Source organism: Eretmochelys imbricata, chromosome 2 (assembly GCF_965152235.1).
Source record: "Eretmochelys imbricata isolate rEreImb1 chromosome 2, rEreImb1.hap1, whole genome shotgun sequence".
Classification (NCBI taxonomy): domain Eukaryota; kingdom Metazoa; phylum Chordata; order Testudines; family Cheloniidae; genus Eretmochelys; species Eretmochelys imbricata.
The window spans coordinates 248,559,116-248,586,138 of NC_135573.1; the positions used below are offsets into that span (position 1 = coordinate 248,559,116).

General features: G+C 42.7%; 1 protein-coding gene across 1 annotated transcript in view; it reads left to right on the forward strand.

Annotated features, from left to right (window-relative positions):
* The window catches only part of PTPRN2 (protein tyrosine phosphatase receptor type N2), a 1,032,194-nt gene that overhangs the window by 113,455 nt on the left and 891,716 nt on the right, over positions 1 to 27,023 (forward strand). The window contains exon 2 of the mRNA XM_077809485.1: positions 17,180 to 17,230. Within this exon, the coding sequence (XP_077665611.1) occupies positions 17,180 to 17,230 (51 nt within the window). The remainder of the gene's footprint in view (positions 1 to 17,179; positions 17,231 to 27,023) is intronic.

Below are 27,023 nucleotides of genomic sequence, written 5' to 3' on the forward strand. Positions count from 1 at the left end.
AAGGAAGGGTTGAGTCCGGCCTCTTAGTAGTCAGTCTAATAGGCAGAATGTTCCCAGAACTGCGCCTCTCTTCTTTCTCTTGAAGAAGACTCTATACTTGCCATCCACTTGCTGAAAGCACGAGAGCTATTGGTGGCCTCCACCAAAGAAAAAAGCTTGGCTAAAGCATTGTTAAAATGGCCTTTAGTTTTGGTTGGGGAAAAAAACCCTAAAGTCTATTAATATGCATTATTACATGCAACAAAAAACACCCAGAGGCATACATTTACCCACAAAATACCATCTGCCTTTTGAAATCCAACCATATCACACCTTCTTGCCTCATAAGCTCATATTATTACTGCTGACATCCTCAATTATTGTTAATAGTGACCTTTTCTCAGTGCTCTCCAGCAGGAAGACACTACATTGACGTAATCACCATTGTATTAATATACTAATAATCAAATATGTGTAATAATATTGTCACCAAATAGGTTTTCCTTTGATTATTTAATTCCAAAGGGGGTTCAGTAGTAACCCCACTCAGGGGAACTGAGATAGGAATATTTCATACAAGCTGAAAATAAGCAGTGACAGCCTGTTAGCTCAGCAAGTAGCCCCCTCACATATTTATCTAGCTGTGTATCATGGGTATTTATAGTGCTCCTATCAGCACAGATTGAAGGGATAGTCATATTGAAAGAGAAAGCAATTAAGTTACTAATACATATTGTGATTGAGGCTTCAAGATGTAGCCATTGACTTAAGCTTTAATACTCGCATGTTTCTTTTTTAAATGAAAAACATTTATTCCATAGTGGATTCCTCTAGTTTGGATCATATTTCAATATATATATATTTCAATGCCTAGTGGTCTCAATCAGCGATCCAGGCCCCATTGTGCTAGGCATTGTACACACATGGAATAAAAAAGCCTGTCTCTGACCCAAAGAATGTACAGCCTTAGCATATGACAACAGGCAACCGTAAACAATAAAACAACCATCTGGGGAGAGGGAAGAGGAAAAGATCCGGGTTTAGTAGTGATCTGTGCAATGTTGCAGTGATCACTCACGCTTTCCGCCTTCTGACGTGCCCATACGCCATGCTGAGGAACATTGCAGAAAGTGCTCTGCGGGATGTCATCAGGAAGCGAATCGCCAGGACCCCCTCCAACCAAGATGTTGCCACCTACCTGAGCGGCTCACTGGAAAGCGAATGTGGAAGAGACGCAGGATACTGTGCTTCGCTCTGGAGTCGTGCCAAAAATGTATGCGATGGCTGGAGAAACATACTGGCTGCCGCTGGACGTGATGCAAGGAATGCCAGGAGCTGGGAGTCCTGGTGTCACAGGTGAAGAACATGGACCACACCATCCTCACTCCGAAAGCTAGAACCATGCTGCAGAGGACCCTGAAGGATGCCATCCACTGCCAGTATGTGGAAAACCTGAAGCGGAAGCCTGACCAGGGCAAAGCTTTCGAGGTGACGTGCAAGTGGGACACCAGCAACAACTTCCTCCCCAGGGGCAACTTCACCCAATTTGCCAACTGGAGGTTCAGCCACAGGGCCCAGCTCAACTGTGTTCTGTTGAATGGAGCCATCCACCATGGGAATCAGGACAAATGATGTAGGAAGTGTGGCTATGCCAACGAGATGCTACCCCATGTCCTGTGTAGCTGCAAGCCCCATTCCAGAGCCTGGCAGCTGTGACACAATGCCATCCAAGATTGCCTGGCCAGAGCCATCCCACCACCCATAGGGAAGTTTGCCATGAACTCCACCATCCCTGGAACTGACAGCCAACAGCGACAGGACATCGTCAATACCAATGAGGACCGGAAGAAGATCATCATGGTGGACGTCACAGTGCCGTTCGAGAACAGGACCCCGGCCTTCCGTGATGCCTGAGCTTGAAAGGTGGAGAAATATGCCCCTTTGGCTGACACCTTGAGAGCTAGGGGTTACCAGTTCAGACACATGCGCTGATCGTAGAAGCCTTAGGAGCATAGGACCCCAGTAACGAGTGAGTGTTGCGAGACTGCAGAATCGGTCAATGCTACACTCGGCTGATGCGGCAACTTATGGTATCAGATGCCATCAAATGGTTGAGGGACATCTGCATAGAACACATCACCGGACATCAACAATACCAGGAGGGATGAGCTGGAATGCTGATGAGAAGCGCAGTAAGGAAAAAAGAAAAGGAGTACTTGTGGTATGCATCTGATGAAGTGAGCTGTGGCTCACGAAAGCTCATGCTCAAATAAATTGGTTAGTCTCTAAGGTGCCACAAGTACTCCTTTTCTTTTTGCGAATACAGACTAACACGGCTGTTACTCTGAAACCTGGCAGTAAGGAAAGTAACTGAAAGAGTTCCCTGCTGGATTGTATTTCCTAAATGGACAACCTACCCTAATTCTTAATTACTGAGGGACAATCTTCGCTCATTGATATATTTTGCTTTCCACAACTTCTTTGTACAACTTCTAACGAGTGATGTACCTGAATACTTGGATGCCAATATCTAAACTGTATTCTTAAATTTATTCACCTAAATTTGGGTTATTGCTGATTATGTACTCTGTGTATCTTATGACTTTTAAAAGCACACTCTGTCTTTGTGGATAATCTAAGCACTATACCCAGATGTACAGACACTCTTTTCTCAACCTGTGTATTACATATTTTTTTTACATTAGCTTTAATAAAAAATTTTTAATTTTTTCATTCAGAGCCAATGCTAGGCAAAAGCAGACTAAGCAATTGCTTAGTGCCCCGAGCAACTCAAGGGTCCTCCTATTAATTATTAGTATGTGTTGTGTGTGCAGAGGGGGTCCCCAAAATATTCCTGCTTAGGGCCCCAATGGGCTAGACTGGCACTGGTTTCATTAATCCATGTCATGCATCTTTTGCTCACTCTCTCAGTATGAAGTCTCTGTTAATGATATTCCCTGCTATTTTTGAAATGACATGTTTTTGATTTGAGATTAACTTGCTCTACTTTTTAGCTAGTTGTGGACTCACCTCTACAGGTTCAGAGGTGTGGAAAAGTTTGCCTCCCTCCGGTTGGAAGTGGTTGGATCCCCTGAAAGCCCCAGCAGCAGGAAAGGGAGTGCAACCAATAAATGCCCGAGTACAAAAGAAGTTGAAAGGGGGGCAAATTTTACCCTCCCCACTGTACCTGCCCAGAAATCTACCAGAACGAAGTGCAGGGGGGACTCCATGAGAGTCCCAGCAAAAGGAAAGTGGGTGGCATACCCAGATAACTCCTCCTTCAGGAAGTGAGGTGGGTGGAATTATTGAACGTCCCAGAGGATGAGGCAATGAGGTGTGTGTGGTTAAGACGGGTGGAATAGTTGCTGAGTGATGGGTGCATGGGTTTGCGAGGGACAGTAAGTGCCTGTGGTGTTTAAATAGCAGAGAGTGAGTGAAGGTTATGGGCAGGGAGTGATGAGAGCCTCGAGGAGTGGGAATAGAAGAGAAGAAGGGGAAATATTTTAGAAAAGAGAATGAGGAAGAAATTTGACATTGGGAAGAAGATGGAGAGAGAAGAAAGCACAAAGAAAAAAAGGGAGGAAAGGAAGATTATTAACTGAGTTAATGCCAAAATTAAACCAATGAAAACAAACAATAGTAGATTTTTATATGCAACTGATAGGATTTGAGCAGTGTACAGAATTCAGCCACAACTCCTCTTAATTTACATGCATGCCTATACTGGTAATGTGCCCAAAAACAAATCTGGTGAGCTAAGAAGAACTATACTTGACTTTTGTGCCCTATTCAAAGCAAATTGTCCCAGTCACTTTTGCCCCTCAGTAGAGCTGTAGACTTGGTTTGTGTGTGTGTACGTGTATGTATGGAAGAAAGGGGGGGAAATCACATGAGCTGGAGTGACCAGTGAGTTCCTTCTTCAGAGCTGTGTCTCACCACACCACTTAGAGGAGGGGGTTGCAGATTCTCACGTGGGCCAGCCCACCTCTTTAAGTCATTAATTTCCAAAGAACTTAACTCCCAATTGTTCACAAAATAAGTTATCATATTTTCAGAAGAGTTTAGCATGTTGTGTGCTGAATACTGTGAAAAATCTGGATAATTTTTAGGCACCTAAATGGGAGTTGAGTTCTTCAAAAAATCTGGCCATTGGTCCTTATCCTCTAATTCTTCCTTTAGGAAAACTGAAATGTACTTTATGTCCAGAGCTATTCACAGCAGCTGGTAAAGATAAAATACTCAAATCTTGCCCTGAGGAACCTCTAGTGAGCCAAAGAAGCACATCAGACATGCCTACTTTTTGTCTTCTGGGGCCCTTGCACTGTTGTTTCCATCACCAGCAATGTTTGGAAGGAAAAGATCTTCTGGATTTTCTATTGGAGGATACTGCTAGATGTCAGCTATATGTGAATGAGGTAGAAGCAGGTGGAGCAACCTGTGTTCTCAAGAATATTAAATGACAGTTTGTACCAGCATAGTTCTTAAAAATACACACACACACACACACACACACACACACACACATATATCAAACTTGTGATGAGGTGAATGCATTACAGTCTGTAAAAGGTTAACAGGTCCTGGCTGGTTACATGGCCACTGCAGGGGGAGTTTAAAAGGAAGGGGAAGCTGGCTGTAAGTGTAAGACTGTGTTCTCTTTTTTCCTGGCTGGCTGACATAGGGAAAGTCTCTGGGGAAAATATTGTATTTCAATTTATTTGCTATTGTGTTGAGGAGAATAAAACCATCGTTGAGGAAAGGGCTTTAAAAAGACTAATACTTGAAGCTTCATCCCCCTTCCTTGGGTGGTGAAACCACCCACAAGCTTGAAGAACTCATAAAGGAGATACAATTAATGCAATATTATCATAGGCTGGTAAGTGGGGAAAATATGCATAATGTTCTCTTTGTGGTCTGTGCTGCTGTTGTGTCGCTTTTGTTGTTTATCAACATTTTTGATAGCATAGATGTCGTCTTAGGCTCTGTGCTGCTCATTTTCCCCACAGATGAGGTTGAAGTGACGTAGAGTCACTGATGAGCGACATAGCATAGTGGCCTACAATCTGGTTCTGTACTTCATAGGTTCCAAGGCCAGAGGGACCATTGTGATCATCTAATCCGACCTGCTGTATAACACAATCATAGAACTTCCCCCAAAATAATTCCTAGAGCAGATCTTTTAGAAAAACATCCCGATGTTGATTTAAAAATTGTCAGTGATGGAGAATCCATCACAACCCTGGGAAATTGTTCCAGTGGTTAACTATCCTCACTGTTAAAGATGTATGCCTTATTTCCAGTCTGAATTTGCCTAGCTTCAACTTTCAGCCAATGGATCACATTATACTTTTTCTATGCTAGACTGAAGAGCCCACTATCAAATCTGTATTCCCATATAGGTACTTACACTGTGATCAAGTCACCACTTAGCCTTCTCTTTGTTAAACTAAGTAGATTGAGCACCTTGAGTCTACCACATGTTTTCTAATCCTTTAATTATTCTGATGGCTCTTCTCTGAACCCTCTCCAATTTATCAACATCGTTCTTGAATTGTGGGCCCCAGAACTGAAAACAGAATACCAGCAGTGGTCTCACCAGTGCCAAATATGGAGGTAAAATAATATCTCTTCTCCTTCTTGAGATTCCCCTGTTTACGCATCTAAGGACTGTATTAGCCCTTTTGTCCACAGCATCACACCGGGATCTCATGTTCGGCTGATTATGCACCACAATCCCCAAATCTTTTTCAGAGTCACTGCTTCCCAGGACAGAGCCCTCATCTTGTAAGCATGGCCTACATTCTTTGTTCCTAGATGTATACGCTTAGCCACATTAAAACGCATATTGTTTGCTTGTGTGAACAAAGATCCAGATTGCTCTGTATCAGTAACTTGGCCTAGTCATTATTTACCACTCCCCCAATTTTGTGTCATCTGCGAACTTAAAATCATAAAATCATCATCAGTGATGATTTTATGTTTTCTTCCAGGTCTTTGATAAAAATGTTAGAGTAGTGGTGAGAACTGACCACTGCAGGATCCCACCAGAGAAACATCCACTCAGTGATGATTCCCCATTTACTGTTACATTTGGAGACCTATCAGTTAGTTTTAATTTATTTAATGTGTGGCATATTAATTTTATATCATTCTAGCATTTTAATAAAAGTGTCTAAACCTTTCCTTTCTTGTCTTTGTTTTTAAGAGAGGAGATTTATAATAAACTCAGTAGAATTAAATTTTGGGACGCTCTGCCTCACTTTGTGACCTGGCCTGGTTAGAATGGATAATTTTTGTCAGAACCCACGAAGAGGAATGTGTTACTCATAAAGAGATTAAAATTCACAGTCTCTGCACTCAGGAGCTGAAGAGCTTGAAAAGCCATTTCCAATACTACTCGGTTGATTGTATCCATGGAATGACCTTGACATAATGGGGAACAAAAATATATGGGGATAAACTAGAGGAAGAGAGAGGCTGGAACCAGTGCAGTGACAGGCTCTATGGATTCTGCCCTTTAGCTAGTTGAGAAGTGAGGGTTTTCCCTGAGCAGAGGGTGTAATCTGTATCACAGGCTTCTGTTCTTCTTGTAGAGAGTGCCAGAGAACCCAGCTGGGAGAGGAGAAGGGGCTTATGCTTGGCTCAGCTGTAGTGAATTCCTTTATCAGAAGGGTTTATAAAAATGAACGGTTCAAATCCACAGAACAAGTGATTTTTGAGAGAGGACCACCGAACCCATCAAGGGGGAAGAATCTGGCTGTTTCTTTTCACTCGCTGAATTCTGGGTACAAGAAGTCCTTGTGCCTGCATGATTTGGCCTGGCCCTCTGAACTTCATAATGTGGGTTGTACTTACTTTAATCAGCTTTGATTACTTGTGCACATAAACTCTTTTGGCACTCACTATTGTAACTCACTGAGAAGTTAATTCTTTTTATGTTGTTAATACACAAAGTCTTTATATTGTGTTAATTCACATTGCGGTACACACAGCATACCTATCACAAAACCTTAAAATAAAGGACTGAAAAATTAACAATGATAACAACGCACAATCAATCCGTGGAACTCTTTTTCAGAAGCTGTTGTGACTATAAGGATTCAAAAAAGAGTTAGATAAGTTCATGGAGGCTAGGTCCATCAGTGGCTATTAGCCAGGATGGGCAGGGATGGTGTCCCTAGCCTCTGTTTGCCAGAAGCTGGGAATGGGCCACAGGAGATTGATTACTTGTTTTGTTCATTCCCCTGAAGCACCTGGCATTGGCCACTGTTGGAAAAGAGGGCTAGATGGCCATTGGTCTGACACTGTATGGCCATTCTTATGTTCTTATATCATCCAAAAATGAGCACCTCTTTATCCACATATTTATATGGCCCTTTTTGCTGTTGTGTTAGAGCACCTCACAATCATTCATGCTTGTAGCCTTACAAATGCTGCTGTGACATAGGGAATTTACATAATGGGGCGCAGGAACAAACCATCGCAATATGCAGAAAGAATAGCAAATATGGCAGGTGACTAGCTTGGCTTAACAGTGAAATCTTCAGTGAGCTCAAACACAAAAAGGAAGCTTACAAGAAATGGAAACTTGGACAGATGACTAGGGAGGAGTATAAAAATATTGCTCAAGCGTGTAGGGGTGAAAGCACAACTGGAGTTGCAGCTAGCAAGGGATGTGAAGGGTAACAAGAAGGTCTGTTAGCAACAAGAAGGAGGTCAGGGAAAGTGTGGGACCCTTAGTGAATGGGGAGGCAACCTAGTGACAGATGATGTGGAAAAAGCTGAAGTACTCAATGCTGTTTTTGCCTCTGTCTTCACAGGCAAGGCCAGCTCCCAGACTGCTGCACTAGGCAGCACAGTATTGGGAGGAGGTGAGCAGCCCTCAGTGGTGAAATAACAGGATAAGGACTATTTAGAAAAGCTGGACATGCACAAATCCATGGGTCTGGATGCAATGCATCTGAGGGTGCTGAGGGAGTTGGCTGATGTGATTGCAGAAACGTTGGTCATTATTTCTGAAAACTCGTGGTGATCAGGGGAGGTCCCGGATGATTGGAAAAACGCAAATATAGTGCCCATCTTTTAAAACGGGAAGAAGGAGAATTTGGAGAACTACAGACTGGTCAGCCTCACCTCAATCCCTGGAAAAGTGGAGCAGGTCCTCAAGGAATCCATTTTGAAGCACTTGGAGGAGAGGAGGGTGATCAGGAACAGTCAACATGGATTCATCAAGGGCAAGTCATGCCTGACCAACCTGATTGCCTTCTAGGATGAGATAACTGGCTCTGTGGATATGGGGAAAGAGGTGGATGTAATATACCTTGACTTTAGCAAAGATTTTGATATGGTCTCCCACAGTATTCTTGCCAGAAAGTTAAAAAAAAGTATGGATTGGATGAATGGACTATAGGGTGGATAGAAAGCTGGCTAGATCATCAGGCTCAATGGGTAGTGATTAACGGCTCAATGTCTAGTTGTCAGCCGGTATCAAGTAGAGTGCTCCAGGGGTCAATCCTGGGGCCAGTTTTCTTCAACATCTTCATTAATGATCTGGATGAGGGGATGGATTGCACCCTCAGCAAGTTCGCGGATGACACGAAGCTGGGGGGAGAGGTAGATAGGCTGGAGGATAGGGATAGGGTCCAGAGTGACCTAGAGAAATTGGAGGATTGGGCCAAAAGAAATCTGATGAGGTTCAACAAGGACAAGTGCAGAGTCCTCATGTAGGAACGAAGAATCCCATGCACTGCTACAGGCTGGGGACTGACTGGCTAAGCAATAGTTCTGCAGAAAAGGACCTGCTGATTAGAGTGGACGAGAAGCTGTATATGAGTCAACAGTGTGCCCTTGTTGCCGAGAAGGCTAACGGCATATTGGGGCTGCATTAGTAGGAGCATTGCCAGCAGATCTAGAGAAGTGATTATTCCCCTCTATTTGGCACTGGTGAGGCCACATCTGGAGTATTGCATCCAGTTTTGGGCCCCCCACTACAGAAAGGGTGTGGACAAATTAGAGAGAGTCCAGTGGAGGGCAACAAAAATGATTAGGGGGATGGGGCATATGACTTATGAGGAGAGGCTGAGGGAATTGGGCTTATTTAGTCTGCAGAAGAGAAGAGTGAGAGGGGATTTGATAGCAGCCTTCAAGTACCTGAAGGGGGGTTCCAAAGAGGATGGAGCTAGCTGTTCTCAGTGGTGATAGATGACAGAACAAGGAGAAATGGTCCAAAGTTGTAGTGGGGGAGGTCTACGTTGGATATTAGGAAAAATTATTTCACTAGGAGGGTGGTGAAGCAGTGAATGGGTTACCTAGGAGGTGGTGCCCAGCTTGATAAAGCCCTTGCTGGGATGATTTAGTTGGGGTTGGTCCTGCTTTGATCAGTGGGTTGGTCTAGATGACCTCCTGAGGTCTCTTCCAACCCTAATCTTCTATGATTATATGAATTACTATCCCTATTTTACAGATGGCAAATGAGGCACAGCGTAGATTAAGTGACTTTCTCCAGGTCGCACAGGGAAACCTGTAGCTAAGCTAGGAATTGAACCCTCTCCTGAGCCCAGGGCCAATGCTCTCTCCACTAATAGACTGTCCTTTTTACGTGCTTTCCCTCCACCTGGAGACATGTGCCTCACCACTGGGGCTATATCTACACTAGAAGGAAAGGTGTACTTTTAACATGTTAAGTAATAAACAATGTTAAAATTCTAGTGTAGGCAAGGCAGCTGTAGTTTAACACACAGGGTGTACTTCAACATGCTCACCCACTAGGATTTTACCACATTAGTTAACATATGTTTAAAAGACCCATATTTTTTTTTCTTGTGAGGACAAAGCTTATAGGTGAACTCCAGAAATCACACCTAAACCTTAATTTTGCTCAGCAGGAATGACAGAAGTCCCTAATTGCCTCCCTCCATGCTCATCAGACTTCCTCATCTTCTTTGTACAGTACTGGAAAATTGTACTTATGCATACATGGAGAAGGGCCTAGACCAGTGGTGGGCAACCTGTGGCCCGTCAGGGTAATCTGTTGGTGGGCCTCGAGACAGTTTGTTTACACTGACATCTGCAGGCATGGCCGCCTGCTGCTCCCAGTGGCCATGGTTCACCATTCCCAGCCAATGGGAGCTGCAGCAAGTGGCGTGGGCTGCAGGGATGTGCTGGCCACCGCTTCTCAGGGAAGAGTATAAAAATATTGCTCGGGCATGTAGGAATGAAATTAGGAGGGCCAAATCGCACCTGGAGCTGCAGCTAGCAAGAGATGTTAAGAGTAACAAGAAGGGTTTCTTCAGGTATGTTGGCAACAAGAAGAAAGCCAAGGAAAGTGTGGGCCCCTTAATGAATGAGGGAGGCAACTTAGTGACGGAGGATGTGGAAAAAGCTAATGTACTCAATGCATTTTTTTGCCTCTGTCTTCACGAACAAGGTCAGCTCCCAGACTGCTGTGCTGGGCATCACAACATGGGGAATAGATGGCCAGTCCTCTGTGGAGAAAGAGGTGGTTAGGGACTATTTAGAAAAACTGGACGTGCACAAGTCCATGGGGCCGGATGAGTTGCATCCGAGAGTGCTAAAGGAACTGGCGGCTGTGATTGCAGAGCCATTGGCCATTATCTTTGAAAACTCGTGGCGAACGGGGGAAGTCCCGGATGACTGGAAAAAGGCTAATGTAGTGCCAATCTTTAAAAAAGGGAAGAAGGAGGATCCTGGGAACTACAGGCCAGGAAGCCTCACTTCAGTCCCCAGAAAAATCATAGAGCAGGTCCTCAAAGAATCAATCCTGAAGCACTTACATGAGAGGAAAGTGATCAGGAACAGTCAGCATGGATTCACCAAGGGAAGGTCATGCCTGACTAATCTAATCGCCTTCTATGATGAGATTACTGGTTCTGTGGATGAAGGGAAAGCAGTGGATGTATTGTATCTTGACTTTAGCAAAGCTTTTGACACGGTCTCCCACAGTATACTTGTCAGCAAGTTAAGGAAATATGGGCTGGGTGAATGCACTATAAGGTGGGTAGAAAGTTGGCTAGATTGTCGGGCTCAATGGGTAGTGATCAATGGCTCCATGTCTAGTTGGCAGCCGGTGTCAAGTGGAGTGCCCCAGGGGTCGGTCCTGGGGCCGGTTTTGTTCAATATCTTCATAAATGATCTGGAGGATGGTGTGGATTGCACTCTCAGCAAATTTGCGGATGATACTAAACTGGGAGGAGTGGTAGATACACTGGAGGGCAGGGATAGGATACAGAGGGACCTAGACAAATTGGAGGATTGGGCCAAAAGAAATCTGATGAGGTTCAATAAGGATAAGTGCAGGGTCCTGCACTTAGGACGGAAGAACCCACTGCACAGCTACAGACTAGGGACCGAATGGCTAGGCAGCAGTTCTGCGGAAAAGGACCTAGGGGTGACAGTGGATGAGAAGCTGGATATGAGCCAGCAGTGTGCCCTTGTTGCCAAGAAGGCCAATGGCATTTTGGGATGTATAAGTAGGGGCATAGCGAGCAGATCGAGGGACGTGATCGTCCCCCTCTATTCGACATTGGTGAGGCCTCATCTGGAGTACTGTGTCCAGTTTTGGGCCCCACACTACAAGAAGGATGTGGATAAATTGGAGAGAGTCCAGCGAAGGGCAACAAAAATGATTAGGGGTCTGGAACACATGACTTATGAGGAGAGGCTGAGGGAACTGGGATTGTTTAGTCTGAGGAAGAGAAGAATGAGGGGGGATTTGATAGCTGCTTTCAACTACCTGAGAGGTAGTTCCAGAGAGGATGGTTCTAGACTATTCTCAGTGGTGGAAGAGGACAGGACAAGGAGTAATGGTCTCAAGTTGCAGTGGGGGAGGTTTAGGTTGGATATTAGGAAAAACTTTTTCACTAGGAGGGTGGTGAAACACTGGAATGCGTTGCCTAGGGAGGTGGTGGAATCTCCTTCCTTAGAAGTTTTTAAGGTCAGGCTTGACAAAGCCCTGGCTGGGATGATTTAATTGGGGATGGGTCCTGCTTTTGAGCAGGGGGTTGGACTAGATGACCTCCTGAGGTCCCTTCCAACCCTGATATTCTATGATTCTATGATTCTCGCAGCTTCCATTGGCCGGGAACAGCGAATTGCGGCCGCTGGGAGCTGCGGACAGCCGTGCCCACGGATGGTCAATGTAAACAAACTGTCTCATGGCCCCCCAGTGGATTACCCTGATGGGCTGCATGTGGCCCGCGGGCCACAGGTTGCCCACCACTGGCCTCGACCAACATGGACTTTTTCAAAGGTCCTTTTCTTCATTATGCTTTTCAACCAGTTCAGGAGTGGGCCTCCTTAGACAGCTGGATAGTTTCATGGTGATCCTGGTTTTAAAGTGCTTCTGTATAAACAAAATGTTTAACAGTGTTTTATTTCATTAGGGCTTGGGGTGACTGCATCAACTTTTCATGTGTTTGGCTGGAAGTTAGGTGGGAGGGGAATTGTTTTGCTGGAAAATTAAGTGTATTTTTGATCCTGTAATGCAGGAACTGAATGAAGTGTCTGCTGGATATAATGCCTCTTCACTCTTCGAGAGTGACTTATTACCATCGTTAGTATTAGTAGGTAGATGATATTTAAAATGAATGTGCTTCTTAATGTTACAGCAAATAACAACAAAAATAAATTAGCAGTTAAATTAGCATATTGACTGGCTGGGTGATGTATGTCTAGCATTTAACGCTGGTAATGAATAATTTGAAATATCACATATCTCAAGGAGGCTTGAAGGTTTTGTAGACTTTTTACAGTAATCAAGGTTGGGTATGGTTTGCCCTACACTGGGTTTATGAATTTTCACTTCAAGGAATTGGCTTTCAGGGTTAATTGAATCAGATGCCTCATTCTAATCAACATCTAATAGTCAACTGTTATTAAAAGAGAATGTAAAGCAGTATATAATCAGTTTTCCCGTGCTCTTTAGGGAAAATAGATTGATAATGCAAAATAGATCAAGCAAAATTACAGAGTGCATTTGAGTCATATATTCATACTGATGGGGCTTTGGTGTTTCCATTTTTCATACTTAACATGCTCATTTTATTGATCATAATTTAGGCCTTCTCTGGGCCTTTCCACTTTTTAAAAACTACTAATATGTTAGAACCTGACTCAGTGCCTCACTGTACAATCACCATTCTGTTATGAATGGATCCACTTGCTGGGTCCCACCATGCTTTCAAGTCAACAGGGTAGAGTCTAGTCGCTGTTTGTAGCTCTGGGTCTATGGGCCATGTTCCCATGACTCAGATCTCGTCTGTCACCCTTCTTTGGAATGTGGGGTGCTGATGCCCTAGGCCCAGAAATCAACATCTGAGAATTCCTGAACCCCCTGCCCTTCCCAGTCACTTACGTAGTTCCAGAGCTCCACCTAAGCTGTGGGCACTCCAGGCTTTTAGTTTAACCCCTTCAGGGATAATGTGACAAGAAGGCAAGGACCCCTTAGCAAAGGAATTCGTTAACCAGAGAAAATTTACTCTTAGAGTACTCAAGCCCTGAGATTCACCCTCCCCTAGTCTCATCTCAACCCTTCTGTGAGTCCCAGAATCATCGTTTCAGGCTGGGCAGAAACCCCTCCTACCCCTTCTCTCCTGGAAGTCCCTCTTATGTGCACTGATGGTTGGCTCCCAGCACAGAGCAGGACCTTGCCATTAAGTAGGCCCCTCCCCACTCATCCTCAGCCCGTGTAGAAAATCAGTTATTCCACAGGGGCTGGTAGTTGAGAGACAGTTGATGGCTCTCGACTGATGAGGAGTGAAACATGTTTCCTGAGTAGAGCATCAGTCTAGAATTCATCACAACAGGTTTGCCTTGGGAAAGTTAAGACATTTTCAGCACATAATACAAAATGGAGTTCATAATTTGAAACAACCATCTACTGCTCTGTCATATTGTGCATGCAGACTCCATCCATGTATGTGTGTAAAGTGCTGTATGCATTTTCATTCCATTTCCACAGCCTACAGCGGATACCTAATTTAGGAACATAGATGAGCAGCTGTGTGTGTGTGAGAGAGATCATTGTATGAGCTTTCCCTCACCAGTGCTTTATATCCTTCCAAACCCTTTCCCTTTCAAGGAAGAGACTCAGGATTTCACCTGCACTAAGGCTTTTACTCACTCTAGTTTAGAGCTGCTGACTCCAGGAATCTCCCTATGATCAAAGAATTGTTGTAGTGATATTTGCACTTCCTCTGCATCTGGGGAGGCAGGCCGAGTTGGGAATAGAGGGAATTTGCTTCAATGATTAGACCATGTGCTGAGAGTTAAATGCCCTGACTTGGTGTTGACTCACTGTGTGGCACTGGGCAAGTCAGTTTAATCTCCGGGACTCCATATGCCCATCTGTGGAGATAGAGGTGGTTAGGGACTATTTAGAAAAGCTGGACGTGCACAAGTCCATGGGGCCGGACGAGTTGCATCCGAGAGTGCTGAAGGAATTGGCGGCTGTGATTGCAGAGCCATTGGCCATTATTTTTGAAAACTCGTGCCGAACCGGGGAAGTCCCGGATGACTGGAAAAAGGCTAATGTAGTGCCAATCTTTAAAAAAGGGAAGAAGGAGGATCCTGGGAACTACAGGCCAGTCAGCCTCACCTCAGTCCCTGGAAAAATCATGGAGCAGGTCCTCAAAGAATCAATCCTGATGCACTTGCATGAGAGGAAAGTGATCAGGAACAGCCAGCATGGATTCACCAAGGGAAGGTCATGCCTGACTAATCTAATCGCCTTTTATGATGAGATTACTGGTTCTGTGGATGAAGGGAAAGCAGTGGATGTATTGTTTCTTGACTTTAGCAAAGCTTTTGACACGGTCTCCCACAGTATACTTGTCAGCAAGTTAAGGAAATATGGGCTGGGTGAATGCACTATAAGGTGGGTAGAAAGCTGACTAGATTGTCGGGCTCAACGGGTAGTGATCAATGGCTCCATGTCTAGTTGGCAGCCGGTATCAAGTGGAGTGCCCCAAGGGTCGGTCCTGGGGCCGGTTTTGTTCAATATCTTCATAAATGATCTGGAGGATGGTGTGGATTGCACTCTCAGCAAATTTGCGGATGATACTAAACTGGGAGGAGTGGTAGATACGCTGGAGGGGAGGGATAGGATACAGAAGGACCTAGACAAATTGGAGGATTGGGCCAAAAGAAATCTGATGAGGTTCAATAAGGATAAGTGCAGGGTCCTGTACTTAGGATGGAAGAATCCAATGCACCGCTACAGACTAGGGACCGAATGGCTAGGCAGCAGTTCTGTGGAAAAGGACCTAGGGGTGACAGTGGACGAGAAGCTGGATATGAGTCAGCAGTGTGCCCTTGTTGCCAAGAAGGCCAATGGCATTTTGGGATGTATAAGTAGGGGCATAGCGAGCAGATCGAGGGACGTGATCGTTCCCCTCTATTCGACATTGGTGAGGCCTCATCTGGAGTACTGTGTCCAGTTTTGGGCCCCACACTACAAGAAGGATGTGGATAAATTGGAGAGAGTCCAGCGAAGGGCAACAAAAATGATTAGGGGTCTAGAACACATGACTTATGAGGAGAGGCTGAGGGAGCTGGGATTGTTTAGCCTGCAGAAGAGAAGAATGAGGGGGGATTTGATAGCTGCTTTCAACTACCTGAAAGGGGGTTCCAAAGAGGATGGCTCTAGACTGTTCTCAATGGTAGCAGATGACAGAACGAGGAGTAATGGTCTCAAGTTGCAGTGGGGGAGGTTTAGATTGGATATTAGGAAAAACTTTTTCACTAAGAGGGTGGTGAAACACAGGAATGCGTTACCTAGGGAGGTGGTAGAATCTCCTTCCTTAGAGGTTTTTAAGGTCAGGCTTGACAAAGCCCTGGCTGGGATGATTTAACTGGGAATTGGTCCTGCTTCGAGCAGGGGGTTGGACTAGATGACCTTCAGGGGTCCCTTCCAACCCTGATATTCTATGAGGCAATACCTGCCTCTCAGATATGTTGTGAAGTGTAATGTTTGTCAAGAGATTTGAGATCTGTGTGGAAGGCATGACCTGAGTTCAGAGTAGAGTATTTTTTGAGTGCATCCCATCCCAATTCTTTATCGAGTTGTCAGGTTTGATTGTCAGGAGATGGAATAATTAGTGTACTGAAGGTCTGGACTAAGACAGACTGGGGCCCTAGGCACAGCATGATGCCTCTACCGTGAGACTCTCCACCTGCACTGTGGCTCCCATTTGGAGTGAGCATGGCATGGGCAGCATCGTGGAGAGCCGTTTTCTCCTTCTGGGAGCAGCATCAGGAGCCCTTTCTAAAGGGAAGCAACAGGGATAGTAGCAGGACATCCGCCACTGAGAGTAGTGAAGTCAACAGCAGGGGAAGGTAGGGGACAGTACTTACCCCAGTCATCAGTATCTATGTGCATGAGTGGGTGGGCTGGGACTGCTTTGCAACCAGATACAGAGTCCTCTGTTTGGGTGTTGATGGCAGGGGCCCTCAGAACAGTGAGTCTGGGAGTTAACACCCCATGGAAATAAGAAAATCTCTAAGAGCGATTTTTCCAGGCTGTCTGCAAACTGAGGCAATGAGGCAGGCATTGCTGCATTGGCACACTCATCCTCATTGTCAAGGTTTTCTCTGCACCGTAATCTTATTTTTATGTTTTTAAATGACAGCTGGTAGTCTGATATAATCACATGACTCAAGGAGCTGGGGCCCTAGGCATGATCTTATGGTGTCAATGCCTAAATCCAGCCCTGCTGCATTCCACCTGGTCCCTTAACTGCTGAAAGCAATATTTGCCTGATTACCAGCTTCAGCTTACCTCAAACAGAGTATATTGAGAGGACTTCTGAGTTCCATGTTATACTATCCACTAGGTCACTGTGCTGGTCTCAGCATACTCTAATTTGTGATGGCACCTAAACAGATAAGCAGAATATGAGGCTCTTCATATTATTGTCAGGAACAAGGAAGATACAATCATTTGTAGAGTAGGGAGGGGGAGAAGTGGGCCCAATGCTGTTCTGGAAGTGTACATTTAGTGAGAGTAGCTTTCTGACAAGCCTGTTTCCATGTTCTTGATTTTCTGTACTGCCCCATTTAGAAACCTAAGGTCAACCAAATGTCTGAATCTCACTGAGGATTTAATAGCCTAAGAAGTCTGTACTTTACCAATTATCCACAGTTTGAAAACTGTACTGATTTTAACTTTCCGTTGTGTTTTTAGGCTGCCTATTTGAGGATGACCTTTGCGAACCTTTTGAGATCTGCATCAATGGTAAGTCTGAGTGATGTGTTTTGTTGACCTATCTGTCCTCTATATAATTACATATAATAGTCAACTTAAGCAAAATCTAAGTTATGAGTAAAGTATTTTATATCAGACTGCTGATAAATAGTTGTTAGGGTGAGTTAAACGGCATTTTTATTCCTCTTGGCTTTAGACAACATCATGACTAACAAAATTTTCTGGAAATAATTAGAAATAAAGTTAAATACACTGAAATAAAAATATCTTTACTTTTAAAACTGACAGTCTAGCTTGAAAGCAGCAGTTCCGTCAGTCAGAGTTTTACCTTTTTAGACTATAATGTTAAGTAATCATCCCTTTTGTTTTTTCAAGACAAGTTCCTTTATTATCTCATAGGAAAAAGGAGGGCTTGAAAGGAATCTTTCTCCCTCTGCTTGGGATACTACCATTTTTTTCTGAATATACTGCTTCCTTGTCCTTTTGCTTGAGCTAACCCTACAGCTGCATTCAGCAGCTTCTTTCTCCTCTTCCTCCTACCTTCTCTACAGTGAGACAAGAAAACAGACACAACACTGTTAGTGGGTGGCTGCAGATCAAAGTCCACTAGAGTGGGAACAGCAGCCGCTTTGGTCTCATTCCAGGGTTGTTAATGTGCTGTATGAAATCACTGCTGTTCTGAGGAACCAGTATCTTTACAGGGATGCCTCTAATTATTGTTATGACTGCAAAATGGTACAATACATAGATTCATAAATATAGCTTAATTACAAAGTACAATGCATAGGATTTTTGTCCTCATGAACGAGTGGCACAAAATACAGTGAGAGGACTCTTGTTTGTTTAAGCATTCAGTCAGAACAATCTTTCTAATATAGCACATTTTGTAGTTTCTGATACAGAAACAGATTTAAGCATGTGTCTAATTTAAAGCATGAGTACTCCCATTTAAGTCAATGGGGACTTCTCATGTGCCTGAAATTAAGGTATGTGCTTAAGTACTTTCCTGAATCAGGTCCTTTAAACAAATAGGGTGGGGGTGTGTGAGTGAGTGAGAGAGAGAGAGATGAAAAAATAAGATAAAATAAATACATAGAAAGTAAAGATGCGTAAGTTCCCCAACTTCCCCTCAAAGTTAATTCTATAGTAAACTTCCTAGTTTACCTGGTCTTTTGTGGCTATTAAAATAATCTGCAAAAGAACACCTCATGTGGTCAGATTTGTGTGTCTGATCCAGAGTGTAGCTCCACAGTTTTGTACAGTGTTGGATTTTCAAGCATATCATATACTTTTTATCCAATGACTAGATGGAGATTTTCAAATGAGTATTACCCTTAACTGGGCCATGAGACTCTACGCTGTTATATCCAGCAAAGAGAGTCCACCACACTCAAGAGATTCATGCAAAAAGGGACACAGTTTTAATGGCATCCATCTCATTATTTTTTAAAAATTGCAATAAAATTGCAAATGTGTATGTATTTATAATGTCTTATTACCTTTCTATGCCCAATTTAGTGAATTACTGTGAGATTTTGAAAAGCATTAATTTTAGCCACATTAAAGTTAGTGGGAGTTTCACTTTTGTTTTCAGTGGGAGTTTTGCCTTTGTTTTCAGTGGGAGCAGAGTTAAGCCAACTGTGCTCTTTTGAAAATACTATTCTTATTTTTCCCTAAGCAAAGTTGATAAAAGTAGGTCAATGATGATTAAGCACCTCAGTCACTGGCATTCACCAGTGACTGATTTTAATTTTAAAAACGTGCAGGGACAACATCAGTTTGTTTACAACTACTACAATGTATGTCATGTTTTTGCCCTAATCTGGGTGAATATTCTCTAAATTATAAATGCATCTATATGACAAATAAAAAGGCACCATTGCTGACAAATTCATAAAACAACCTTAGTAGCAATATTTTTGAGGGACCTACACAAATGTTTTCATCTCATGTGCCCTTGTCTGCTTCCAATTAATAAACAGTATTCACAGAATTATGCTCATGTCATCAATAATGCTCATTGGGAAGTAAATAAAGTAAATTGGAATCAAAGCACAAAAAAGGCAAAGAAAGTCAAACTTATTTTTAAATCATAAGGAAAATCATCAAAGTTTGTAAAAGAGCAGGATCAAAATCATTAAGGAAATTAATGTTATTTTCAAGGCTCTGAAGAAGATGGATATTGAAAGATTCAAGTAAAACAGGAATTGGGGAAATGAAAAATAAAATATACTAGGCAATGCCTCTTTTTGTATTTAACAGAAAACGTGAGGATTCCTTACTTTTGAGCATCACCCTCTCCCCCAAGCTATTTTTTGTATAACTGTGTCTTTGAAATTCTCCAGATATTCCTGACGTCTGCAAATTGTGCAGTGCAAAGGTACCCAGAGCCCTGAGAGCTGTGGGATTTAAATTTTTCAAAAGAAAATAACTTGGTTAGTTTTCCAGCACAAGTGGATTTTTTTTTCTAAAAATTAAATACCTGCAACTTTGGGATAAACATTCCCCTGGATTAAAGGAAAGGAGAATTAAAACTATTTTTGTATTGTTAAAAATAATAATTGGATCATAAGTTCTAGTGTAAGGAGCTGAGAGGAGAAAGGTTCATTCATCACATCATATACATCTGTTAGGCCATATATCACCATTCAGTGCAGGAACTGCTGTACATTTGTCTGTGCAGCAATCAGTGTTATATCATGTATAGGGCCCTAACAAATTAATGGCCATGAAAAATACGTCACGAACCATGAGATCTGGTCTCCCCCCATGAAATCTGGGGGAGATCAGTGTTATACTATACAGATTTCACGGGGGAGACCAGTGTTTCTCAAATTGGGGGTCATAGAATCATAGAAGATTAGGGTTGGAAGAGACCTCAGGAGGTATCTAGTCCAACCCCGTGCTAAAAGCAAGACCAACACCAACTAAATCATCCCAGCCAAGGCTTTGTCAAGCCGGGCCTTGAAAACCTCTAAGGATGGTTATTCCACCACCTCCCTAGGTATCCCATTCCAGTGCTTCATCACCCTCTTAGTGAATTAGTATTCCTAATATCCAATCTAGATCCCCCCACCCCCCCCCACTGCAACTTGAGACCATTGCTTCTTGTTCTGTCATCTGCCACCACTGAGAACAGCCAAGCTCCATCCTCTTTGGAACCCCCCTTCAGGTACTTGAAGGTTGCTATCAAATCCCCCCTCACTCTTCTCTTCTGCAGACTAAATAAGCCCAGTTCCCCCAGCCTCCTAATCATTTTCATTGCCCTCCGCTTTGGGTCCTGACCCAAAAGGGAGTTGCAGGGGGTGTCACAGGGTTATTGTAGGGGGGTTGCGGTATTGCCACCCTTACTTCTGTGCTGACTTCAGAGCTGGGCGGCCAGACGGTGGTGGTGCTGACCAAGGGCCCAGCTCTGCAGGCAGCAGTACAAAATTAAGGGTGGCAATATCATACCATGTCATCCTTTCTTCTGCGCTGCTGCTCGCAAGCAGCAGCGCAGAAGTAAGGGTACTAGTACACCAACCGCCGCATACGATAACCCTGCAACCCCCACCACTCCTTCTTGGGTCAGGACCCCTACAATTACAATACCTTGAAATTTCAGATTCAAATAACTGAACTCATGAAATTTACGGTTTTTAAAATCCTATGACCGTGAAATTGACCAAAATGGACCGTGAATTTGGTAGGGCCCTAATAATTTATAAAGGCCTTTTTTGGCCTCAGTGATGAGTTCTCATTTGCATTTGCTTAGTTACTCCTGCAACACTCAAGCAATATTAATTTTCTTCCATAAATCTTTTTTCAGTTTTCCTGAAGGGCACTTACTCAACAAGTGGTTAAAAAGGAGCGTATTGTTTTATGTTTGCCTTAGTGATATGAGGATTAGCCAAGGAAGACGACTTTGACTGTGCTTTCTGGATTTTTCATTGAGAGAGGCAGGCTTTGGGGTGAAAATATTTAGATGCCATTTGATTTTACATCCTGCAAGTCAGTTCAATGACTGTTTCTTTATCTGTAGAATGGGGAATAGGATACTTACCATGTTTGTAAAGGGCTTTGAGATCTAGGGATAAAAATTATTTGTAAGACCTAGGTGATATTATTATTTCTAGACCTTAATAGAAAAGTGAAGAACATTACTTGGAATTCTATAAAGCTGAAGAATGGATGTTCCCATATAAGCATCTGAGTTGTTATATGAAGAAAGAAGCAGATGGATAAACATTTTAAGACTAACAGAAGTTGGAGTAAGCACAGTAAATGAATAGCAAGGCAAATAAGATCAGGAATTGGGGGTAGGGGAGAGTAGGGCATGTGTGTGCATGTGAGACATAGAGTGAATGAGGCTTCAGGAAGGAGTTTTCAGAACTCTGAAAGCAAATTGCATATACATCTGTTCAGAACGTTTCCTGTAGCTGTATATTTAAAGTTCTTCTAATCTCAGTTTTTTGACTGAATATTTGGAAAATGTCATGTTCTATTTTGCATCGTACACGATAAGTAAAGCAGTTTATGCAAAACATCAGCTTTCTGCTGCTGTGCAGCTATCCAATTACAAGATGTAAAGCAATATTATAGATGCTGATCGAAAACAGCAACCAAGCATATCCTGTCCTTTCTTATAAAATAACACTGTGTGCTGTATACTGGTGTTGAGGTAAACAGCATAGGGCGTAGACAAGGCTGTTAGTTTGAAAATAGCTACCCCCAGCTTTCTATGTTACTCTCTAATATTTGAGTTGCTCATACAGAGCACTGGCATTATTTTGTTTAGGTAATCTCAAGATCATTTGCTTCAGCCTCAGTATCTTCCTGCTGCTTTCATATCCTTCCTTAGATGCCACCTCTTCACTTCCCATCAAGGGAGCATTTATAAAGCTAGGAGAGTTTTATTAATGGCAGATGCAGTTGTTGCAAATCTCCTTGCAGCATGAAACCATAACAGGGATTGTGCAGATAAGATCTGATTGCAGAAAATAGCTCTGTGAGGTGAACCAAAAAAGTTAATTAACTATAGTGGCTGGCACACTGTATCATTAAGTCAAGCCTCATTGACAGCAACTAAACCTCTCACAGGAAGACATGGTCTAATGTCTGAAATAGTGTTTTTAGATTCTGTGTCCCTGAAAGCCTGTATAAACAGTTAAGCACAGCTGAATCAACGTGGCTTTATATATGCAAGCTGCACTTGTTAGAGGGGACTTCGATTAGTACAATATATTGAAGTCTTCCAAGCATGACAACTTACAATCGTGAGCCTTTCCAAGTTTGAATGTCTCCAAATAGTTTAGAATATTAATGTCTTTTTTTCCTAAGCTGCAGTGCTTCCATGAACATTTTGGGATGTTAGTGATTGTGTGTGTTGATGACAAGCCATCAGGTTTGCATGTGTTGATGACAAAGCCATAAATGGTGAACATGTGCAACAGATGATAAGGGAGTAGAGTAAGGATCCCTGAAGCGGTTTCTTGCACTTAATGTGTTATGCTTTGAGGTTTCCAAATAGTCACCTAATAGGATGGAATTGTGCAGCATTGTTTAGCTAACATGTCTACAGCTATATCTGTATTGACAAGGCATTTCTGTTAGCAAAGGTACAGAGTTTTTGTAGAATGACTGTATAAATTTGTGTATGAGCTTCTCAAAGCTTCTCAGTAATCGTCAGTGTTTGTTAAATCCAAATTCAAGCTTCTGTTGAAATACTTCAAATAGCACTGGCACATGCCTTGATCGTATAATATAACATTTTTCATCCAAGTATGTCAGAACGCTTTCCCAGTATAAATGAAGTCTAAACCAGCTCAGGAAGTACTGGAGATCTCAAAAGTAAATTTGATGTTGAGATTTTCAACCTGACTTTCAGGAAAAAAGTACACATAGGTTTAGAATTAGTATCCAAACTAAGCCATTTACATCTGGAAGTTCTCCCGTAACCACTTGTAAAACACAGAGATCGAGGGGGTGGGGGGATCTTACCTGAGATCAAGTAATTTTTAATATTCTTTGAGTAAACAGGGGAGACTTGTCAAAATACAACATTAAATTCAAGAAAGGGGCACCCTTGTGTGTCTACTGTTATCTCTGAAAATTAATTTTGGTCACATTGTATCCTAAAAGCTAAAGAATAATTAGCTGTTACATAGTGCTTGAGATTTTCAAAGGATTTTATGTACACCTTTACCTTACAAGGGATTGTGAGGATTAGTTAAGTATTTTCAATTGGGGAAGTAAACACAGAAAGATTAACTTTGGCACAGATTTTCAAAACTGGTCTCCGAATATTGGATGCCTCATATTAGACCTAGACTCGTTGGAGAGTCATTGTATGAGTTCTTCTTCAGCTGTTCCAAAGCACCTTCTGCTCTATTTACAGTGCCTTCTGCTCTCTTTTATTGAGTTGTACAGTTCTGTCACTCTTACTGGTCAGAGTGTATGTGAAGACCTTCAGGGAACAGATAACATGGTTTTATCTGATTTATCCTCAGTATGCTATGCAGAACTGTATTTGGCTTTGTCTTCTCTGCTAAAATGTTTGGGTTTTTTAACCTTAGAGTAACTAGTGTGCATGAGCTATCCCCATTTAAAAACACAGTGAAGACACAGCATTTTAGTTTTACTATGGGATAAATAAGGTGAGGTCAGCACTATACCCACAGCTCGGGTTGACCTCAGACAGATTACCTCACTGTAAAACTTGGGTGGCTTGTCTTCCCTGTGTTTTTTACCTGGAGCTCACTCACACACATTAGTTACCCTAGGTATAAATAACACTCCATTTTTAGCAGTGAAGGTACAGTCTGTGTCTCTTCCAAACAGGAAGTTTGTATCTTGGTGCTGTTTCAGTGACTGATTGAAACTGACTAGATACAAGTGTGATGTTGCACTCCACATGTTTTATGGAAATAGGCTTATGAGTGTGAATATTGTTAGGGGGCTTATTCCTTCACCCACTTACTTCCCGGTCCTTCTTGCATGAACCCAGAGCAACAATACCCGAAGTCCAAAGGTGCAAACAATTCGATGTTTATTGGGGTGAACTTCCAGCAAGCATGATTCCAGTTTCCTTCCTTAGTGTCCCCCTTCCCAGCTCTGACACCACAGAGCCTTGCACCTGTGTCCTTGTTCCCATTCCTGCCCTTAGTGAAACATGATTCCAATTTCCATACCCCTATTCCCTGTTCCCATTTCCCCCTTTAGCCAAACATGATTCCAATTTCTTTACCCCCATTCCCTGTTCCCTTTTCCCCCTTTTGCCAAACATGATTCCAATTTCCCCACCCCCATTCCCTATTCCCATTTCCCCTCCCCACACCTACCCATTCATTTCCTGATGGACTGCAGACTATATAGTAAACCTTGAGTTCTGCTTAGCTATACGTTAACCAATCATTTTCCTGAAATTTAACTAACCAATCCTAACATATTGTAACATGATTATGTAACCAATTATATCCCATCACCTGAATTAGTTTTCACCCAGCAAAATTAATTATACAGCAGACAGAAACAATCACAGAACCAGACAGAGATTATACAGACAAACAATAGCAAAGTGGGAACTATAATGACAAAACAATGCAGAAGTGAGGATTTCACATCCCAGCTATTGATAAGTGAGTTCTTGCCAGACAGGATGCTATCAAACTAAGTTTCCTTTTACATCTTCTAGGCACTTCCCTTTCTCTGGAGGTGACAGGCATTATCAGGACAGGAGTGTATTCCTAACAGCCCAATAGCACCTTCTTTCAATGTGACTAGTTTGGAATGTGAGGATGTGACCGGTCGCTTCCCAGCTTATGGCTGCCTCTGTTGCTTAGCCAAAGGCCTTAGCCTAAGAACAGGGCCTCAGGCTGTCACAGTGAGAGAAGGCCCTTACACTGGCAGACAGTGATTTTGATTCTTTCTTTTATACCTCTATAACTAGCTAAGTGATAAGAATACACTTAAATTCTTAGAGTGTAGGCCTTTACAGACAGGCCTCAATATCTATATCCTAACAAATATGATGTAACTGGAATATGCTTTATGCGAAAAGTCTCTTGTAAGGGATCATAAGAGAGGTTATAACCTACTGAATATATTCTTCCTATTTGTATGCATATATTATTCTTGTATCTGAAGCTAGATATATGAAGTATAACTCTGAGGTCCTATTGTAATTATGCAAAGTGTGGGCCATTAATGATGGTTTAGAATCTTGATGGTTCCTATTGACTAGGACTTTTGGTTGTAAATGGTTTATTTACCTGCACACCTTCCTGTGTGTGTGTGGGCCGACCCAGGAAGAATAGAGACCAGGGGTCTTACAGTGACATGTGACCATGTCCTATGATGCTGGAATCCATCTTAATCCTTGTATTTTTCCATTGATAAGGCGGGGGTGGGGACAAGCACAGACAAAAGATTCCTGCCTTGTGCCAAAGCTATAAAAGGGGGTGGAGCAGGACAAAGAGGGCTGCCAGTCATGAGAAAATCCCTGCTTACCACCTAAGATGTCTGTTGGATCTAACAAAGACTGTACTAGGGAAAAGGATTGGGCCCAGACTAGGACAGACTAGAAGCTTATTGGAACATCTCTGATGGTGAGATATTACCTGTAATCAGTTTCTGAATGTATTAGGCTTAGACTTGTGTGTTTTGCTTTATTTTGCTTGCTTACTTACTTTGTTCTGACTGTTATTACTTGAAACCACTTAAATCCTACTTTTTATACTTAAGAAAATCATTTTTGTTTATTAATAAACCCAGAGTAAGTGATTAATACCTGGAGGAGCAAACAGCTGGGCATAAGCTTTATACAGGGTATAACGGATTTATTTGGGATTTGGATCACATTGGGAACCTGGTGTCTGGGTGCTGGAGACAGGTAACCTGCTGAGCTTCTTTTCAGTTAAGTCTGCAGCTTTGGCGGCATGGACAAGACCCTGGGGTCTGTGTTGCAGCAGGCTTGCATTTCTGGCTGAACAAGACAGGGTTCTGGATGTCCCAAACTGGCAGGGAAAATGGGCTCAGAGGTACTTTCAGCACATCAGGTGACAGCACATCTCTGTGACCGAACCCATCACAGCAAGATAGTGATGTTACTAGTGGGGTATAAATTCAAGAATTCAGGCATCATCTTTGATTGAAAGCTGAAAGAGGAAACCCAGTATTGATGGCACTTCTAAAATATTTGAAAGTTATAATCTTTAAAGAGCGGCCCTATTTATGATAGTATACCCTTTGTGACATCTAACATGTGAGATACTTTATTTGGAGGTTTCAGAGTAGAAGCCACGTTAGTCTGTATCCGCAAAAAGAAAAGGAGTACTTGTGGCACCCTAGAGACTAACCAATTTATTTGAGCATAAGCTTTTGTGAGCTACAGCTCACTTCATCGGATGAAGTGAGCTGTAGCTGATGAAAGCTCATGCTCAGATAAATTGGTTAGTCTCTAAGGTGCCACAAGTCCTCCTTTTCTTTTTACTTTATTTGGAGTTACTCTTGAGAATCACTCATAGCTGTAGCTCCTGCAGAACACAATAGCATGATGTCTATTGGTGGACCTTCGTTCGTGCTCCAGGAGCTGCACTGCCTGCCCACTATGCAGAAGCAAGGGAGATTAAAGAAGTATGTAAAGATGTAAATAACACAGATTTAATCTCCCTTAGGTTTCCTCTGTATCCCTGTGTCTTGTCCTGGTGATTAATCTTTACATGTTTGGAACCACTGCTGAACATTCCACAGTGTTATTTCAAGTGGACAGGAGGCAGAGCCTTCTCTGTCAAGGGCACATTCAAAAAGTACAATTGCGATATAATTCAAGAAGCTTTTGTGTCCC